The sequence below is a fragment of the Nicotiana sylvestris genome, chromosome 11 (genome assembly GCF_000393655.2).
Source record: "Nicotiana sylvestris chromosome 11, ASM39365v2, whole genome shotgun sequence".
NCBI lineage: Eukaryota > Viridiplantae > Streptophyta > Magnoliopsida > Solanales > Solanaceae > Nicotiana > Nicotiana sylvestris.
The window spans coordinates 43,476,674-43,483,180 of record NC_091067.1 but is presented as its reverse complement, the minus strand read 5'-3'; the positions used below and the strand labels follow the sequence as shown (position 1 = coordinate 43,483,180).

At 32.9% G+C, this 6,507-nt stretch overlaps 1 protein-coding gene across 2 annotated transcripts; it reads left to right on the top strand.

Moving 5' to 3' along the window:
* The first annotated feature begins 1,240 nt into the window (after window positions 1-1,240).
* Window positions 1,241-5,868, top strand: LOC138868112 (uncharacterized). Of its 2 annotated transcripts, none has more exons than XM_070162425.1 (4): window positions 1,241-1,355; window positions 1,557-1,619; window positions 2,762-3,313; window positions 4,622-5,868. In XM_070162425.1, the coding sequence occupies exons 1-4, from the start codon at window positions 1,320-1,322 to the stop codon at window positions 5,657-5,659; spliced, it is 1,689 nt and encodes a 562-aa protein (XP_070018526.1). In that variant the 5' UTR covers window positions 1,241-1,319; the 3' UTR covers window positions 5,660-5,868. The 2 variants fall into 2 exon arrangements, with proteins under 2 accessions (XP_070018526.1, XP_070018527.1); XM_070162426.1 differs by having other exon boundaries at window positions 1,242-1,355; window positions 1,560-1,619.
* Window positions 5,869-6,507: the final 639 nt, after the last annotated feature.

Genomic DNA, 6,507 nt, shown 5'->3' with positions numbered 1-6,507 from the left:
ACCCTAGTAATAGTTTTCGAAAAAGCTTTTGAATATATTAACTATGGAGTAGCAAGATATTTGAAAGCCAGATGTGCATTAAATTTATAACTAAACGTTATTGTTGGTGATCTAGGCTGTACATTTTCATTTTTGGATATGCTAATACTCCCTCCGTTTACTTTTACTTGGCACATTTTGACTTTTCACGCCCCTTAAGAAATAATAAATGAAGTGCATAATTTACCATGATACCTATATTAATTTATGCATATTTTATTGAATTTGAGAAAATAATTTGAAATGAATAATAAATACTGTGGGTATAACAGGAAAAAAAAAAGAGTTTGTCTTGTCTTGATATGCGTAAAGTGACAAATAAAAATAAAAATCTATTTTTAGTATATATGTCAAGTAAAAGTGAACGGACGGAGTATATAATATCTATTGTCATCAGGATAATCTACACTTCAAATATGAAAATAACACTGAAATTAAATATGCGGATTATGTATCACAAGGTAGCATTATTAATTTCTCCACTAGGTTCCAACAGGAATCAATCATTATTACACAAGTGACTGGTAGAGACATTTGATCAATGCGACAAGTTTAGCGAACTTCACAAGTAATACGGACTAGTAGCATTATTAATTTCTCCACTGTAGAGTCAATCGTATTTATTTTATTATGTTAGATATGCGGAATTATGTATTGCTCTCTCCGATTCAAAAAGAGTGTCCACTTACTCATTTCTATACCCCTTAAGAAATACTAACTCTTAGGGAAAAATAGGTAATTTGACTAAACTATCCCTAATTAAATATGTATTGATATTTGGTCACTTAACACTTAATAAGGGCAAATTTGAAAAAATAAGATTAATTCATTCTTGCTTCTTAATTAATATCTAATGATTATCTATAAATTTTATCTAGAAGGTTTGTATTTTAAAGTTATTTATACATAATTCAAATAATCCAAATCACAATCCGACATGATTTGTGTCCGCGCATCGCGCGTGTACTAATACTAGTTAACTCTTAAAAAGCCAGAAATGACAAGTATTCTGAGAGGGCGGCTAGCAAAAACTTTTCTGCTTGAAAAAATCAATTTAATAACAAAGACGTAAGACTTGTGGTTTATATGCCCACATTGCATGTGGTGGAACATGATTTAATTTAACATGATACATGTGTTCCTTCTAATTATTTGAATAGGAAATATCAACACTTCCTGCAGGTAATAAATACACAGGTTTCTGCATCCCAAATCATTCATCTTTTCATTTTGGTATTTTTCTATTAAAAAAACGAAAGAATCCTGAACAGTATATCAGAATGTTTCTACAAGTAGTCTCTCCCTTGACAAAAAATGTAAGTATTTTATTCTTTCCAAATAGAGATCATTATTTCCAGCTATGAGGAGCTCATATATTCTTGCATATGGTTTTGTTAAAAGTAAAAAAATAAGAAAAATGTGGAAAATATGTTGACTATTTCATGGATTCATGTTTTATAATTGCATGCATGCAGACTATATGTACGTTCTTTATGCTTATTCGTATTTTGTTTTAGCAGGGTTTTGGATCAACTTTTGTCAGTCCATCCATAGCAAGAAGAGCCACTCCTGAGCAACTGGTCGATTACCATTTTCTCTCTTTTAATTCTCCAATTTTTTTACGTTTCTTAGGCTTATTCCGTATTTTTGTTTGGTTACAGAAGAAATTATGTTTTATTATTCAACGCTCTCTAAAATTTAAATTTATTTCAAGAGAACTATATGAGAACAAAGAATGTCAATATAATTTTCTACAAAATTGAAATGTTCTTAGTTTCTTAGGCTTGTTCTTCTCTTTTCTTTTTAAAAGAATATTTCCATTCCATGCTGCGTTATTTTATTTAAATTGGAAAAAGTGGTAGGGACCTGGCTCAGTTATAGTAGGAATTTGGATCATGGCAGCCAAGTTTGATTTATTTTAAATACGGATAGAATTAGGTGATCCCCGTATACGCATTGATGATGATTATTAATCACATGTAGGGATAAAAATTTTACTTTCTCTTTCTTTTATTTTTTTCTTTTTTCTTTTAGGGATTGGGGAAAGATATGGATATTTAGATTACCTATCAAATCAACTTCTGATAGCAACTCATTAATTCCATGTCACATGCCGTCTTACTTGAAAGGATGGAAATTAATATCAAAAAGAAAGAAATAAAAGGTTCTTTCTTATTTCGATTGTTTAAACTATGAGAAAGACCATATATTTAATTAATGTTTTCCTTTCCGTGTATATGCATAAAACATTCTCATACAAGCTAAGCTTCAACTTTCTTATGAAGAAATATATATTAGCTTAGACTTCTTGTAAGGAAAAATTACTCCTTCTATGTCATTTTATTTGAGTACTCTATTCGTTTTAGTCTATTCCAAAAGTAATGACATCTTTCTAACACCTTCTTTTCTTTTAGGGGTGTCGCTTTAAACCTTTTCGGCAAAAAATTACATTATATATGTAGTTAGAATACTTATGTGCATATAATATATGTTGACTTTTTTTTATATTTCGACTCTCCGACCCTTAGTAAAAATTCTGATCCATCACTGCTTTCTATATATGAAAGTATAATTTAACTTTAAAGTTCTCGTTTTATTCTTAATGATATAATTTAATTTATAGCCACACAATGTTGAAGAGGATTACCTTCTTATTGTCTCTTTACTTAAAAAAGTACTACTAGCTATGAGTATTCTATAACATAATTAAAACATTTCACAGGAACATGATAGTTTGATCATGGGACAGAGAGAGCAGAGCAGAACGGCCTTGTTTGATCAAACTGAAAGTCTGATTGATCATTCTCAACAACAAAATAATCAAAAATCAATGCTCGGCCCACCTTTAGTAAATGCCATAAAAATTTCAGTAGAGAAAAATGCAGCTCCTTTCCATTTTCCAGGTCACAAAAGAGGTGTAGCCGCACCATCTTCACTAGTCGATATTATCGGTATCGCGCCATTTCTTCATGATGCAACTGAACTTCCAGAGCTTGATAGATTTGGTTATCCAACTGGACCTTTATTAGATGCACAAAGTATGGCTGCTGAGCTCTTTGGTGCAACTCAGACATGGTTCTTAGTTTGTGGAACAACTTGTGGGATATTAGCAGCTATTATGTCTGCTTGTTCACCAGGTGATACATTAATTCTTGCAAGAAACTCACATGTTTCAGCCACTTCTGCTATGGTGCTCTGTGGTGCTATTCCAAAGTACATTGTTCCTGAACATAACCTTGAATGGGATATTGCTGGTGGTGTTACTCCTTCACAGGTAGTTAATTGGTAATACCTTTAGTACTATGTTTTAACCTAGGCAGGGGATAATTGGTAAAATTGCTGCCATGTGATTAGTAGGTCACGGGTTCGAACCGTGGAAACAACCTCTTGCAGAAAGGCAGGATAAAGTTGCGTACAATAAACCCTTGTGATCCGATCCTTCCTCGCACCCCGCACATAGCGGGAGCTTAGTGCATCGGGTTGTCCTTTAGTATGTATGTTTTAACCTAATATAGTAGGTTGCTGGCTTTATTATCCAGAAATTTTATATTGGTAGTAGTTTGTTTTAACATGTTAATAGCATGTTACCTGCTTGTTTCACGTTACCGATCACACTTATCATAGACAGTTTAGTTATAGTTATTTTTTAGGTGACCTAATAGCTAATGTAAAAGTTATTTTACAATATTTATTTGTAAAAGTTTAACCTTTTCTTAAAGAATTTATATTCTATGAACTGACAGTACAAAATATGTCTACACAAATATGTGACTTACAATGAAATTAAAGGTAAATCTCTATAACAAATATATTGATAATTTGGTACAAATAATAATTAACCTTATATTAAAAATTCACACGTTAAAATTCACTGATAGGCAAACAATATCTTAATAATCTCCACATGTATAAGTTAAATACTACTAATTTATTTTAACTGCTTATATTGTTAATCTTCAAACATTATCTTTAAGTGTGCAGTCTGTTGCTTAAAGATTATCATACTGTTTAACCTCCACTTTGGCTCTAGGTACATGGTACGTATAGCGCGCGGTATATTAACGTAGTTATTTAATGCGACAGCTTGCTATTTAGAAGACAGAAAATTAATTGTGCATGTAGTGAAAACACAATGACATGAATAGGGAAAGATACCCCATGCCCAGCAGGCACATTAAACTAAAGTGAATTTTTTTTTTTTCAACTTATGTTTGACATAAGCGTAACTGGTAAAGTTGTTGTCATGTGGCCAGAAGGTCACGGGTTCAAGCCGTGGAAACAGCATCTTGCATAAATGCAGGGTAAGGCTGCGTACAATAGACCATTGTGGGTTGGTCCTTCCCCGGACCCTACGCATAGCGGGAGCTTAGTATACCGGGCTACGTTTTGGAAGGGGAGCAGCCTTGGTCATGTAACTGGTAAAGTTGTTCCATGTGACCAGGAAGTCACGGGTTCAAGCCGTGAAAACAACCTCTTATACAAATACAGAATAAGGCTGCGGGAGCTTAGTGCACCGGGCTGCCCTTTATATTGACATAATAGATGCACTTCATGTATATTATTGTCATATATTTTTCATCAGGTAAAAATGGCTATTCAAGAATCGGAAAAGGAAGGCAAAAGGGCAGCTGCAGTTTTTGTTACATCACCAACTTACAATGGAGTATGCAGCAACTTGTCTGAAATTTCTCAAATATGTCATTCTCATGGAATTCCTCTAATTGTAGATGAAGCTCATGGTGCTCACTTCAAATTTCACCCTAACATGCCTAAAACTGCACTTTCTCAAGGAGCAGACCTTGTCATACAATCAACACACAAAGTATTATGCTCATTTTCTCAATCATCAATGCTACATTTGTCCGGAAATCGAATCGATAGAGATAGAGTGCACAAATGTCTTCAGTCATTACAAACCACTAGTCCAAATTGGCTTCTCTTAGCATCTTTGGATGCAACTAGGGATGAAATAAGTAAAAATCCAAACACCCTTTTCAATGAAGTAATGGAATTAGTCCAAGAAGAGAAAGAAGTAATTAGCCACATTCCTGGAATTTCACTTTTGGATCTCTCAAGCTTTTCCAAGAATTTTTCTTCTATAGACCCTTTGAGAATGACAATCGGTACACAAGAACTTGGCCTTTCAGGGTTCCAAGCATATGACATACTGTCATCAAGTCATGGAATTGAGCCAGAACTAATTGGAACTAAATCCTTCACATTAGCCTTTAGCATTGGAACTACTAAAGAACATAGTAAAAGACTTGTTAATGGATTGAAGTATTTATCAACCAATTACTTCTTAAAAGAGACAAAAATGAAGAGGAAAATAATAGATGATAATGGTATAGAAGGGGTACCATTTGGAGAAGTTTACATGAGTTGTACACCAAGAGAAGCCTTTTTTGCTAGGAAAAAGATTGTGAATTTTGAAGAAAGCATTGGGGAAGTTTGTGGAGAATTTATTTGCCCTTTCCCACCAGGTATTCCAGTCTTAATTCCAGGTGAAGTCATCACAAAGAGGGCTGTGGATTATCTCATACAAGTTAGGGATCAAGGAGCTTTTCTTAAAGGGGCTGCTGATCCTCTACTTGCCTCTGTGGTTGTTTGTGATTTTTGAGCAATTACTTTTTATGCCAATAAAGGGAAAGTATTGTTGTATATAGTATGCGGATGAAGTCCATGTACGAATATATAGTTTATGTGGATGGATTTTCACTTTATGTCCATCCCTTACACTATTTTACTATAGTAGTCTTTACTTTTTATGCCCTATGTAAATTTGGAAAGACGCACCAAAAGAAGTGAAATATATACTCCTTCTTTCTATCTCTGTTTCTTACTAATATTTTACTAAATTAGTATAATAATATTCACATTATTATTACCGCATAAATAATGGGCTGAGATCCCCTCCAAAGATTTGCTTAACATTTCATGAGTCGTTTTGTGTTACTAGTAGTATTTTAAAGCAAACAACAACTTGTTTCTGGAATGGTGCAACTTACATGGCCTGAAACTTTGGATGCCGGCAACACATCCGTTTGTACTTGTATTTTTTTTTTTTGTGGCAAACTTCTCTAAATGGTCGAAGGAGACATCAAAGGTAAGATTTAGGGGTCATTTGTTACGGTGTATAAAAATAGTATTGAATAAGGTATATTAATAATGCATGGGTTAGTAATGTAAGCAGTAGTTATGTAGAAATTATTTCTTATAATTGTTTGGTGTGGTGTATTAAAAATTAAAATACATTACATAATTTTTAAGAAAATTAGTTGTTTACAAAAATATCCTCCATATTCTTTAGCTTTAAGGGATTTTAAGGATAATTTTATCTTTAATAACGCTAATGCATATATTAATAGTAGACATGAATCTATAACTTTAAAATATAATGATTTTCATGCTAATTAAAATTTTAATTCTTAAATCCATAGAACTAAAATCGTAAATTCGCGTTGGGTT

Bases quoted from the DNA above. Each gene is read 5' to 3' on its own strand.
- LOC138868112 (XM_070162425.1), top strand. From the start codon at position 1,320: ATGTTTCTACAAGTAGTCTCTCCCTTGACAAAAAAT. The intron at 1,356-1,556 runs GTAAGTATTTTA...ATTTTGTTTTAG, and splicing joins TCTCTCCCTTGACAAAAAAT to CAGGGTTTTGGATCAACTTT. The intron at 3,314-4,621 runs GTAGTTAATTGG...ATTTTTCATCAG, and splicing joins GTGGTGTTACTCCTTCACAG to GTAAAAATGGCTATTCAAGA.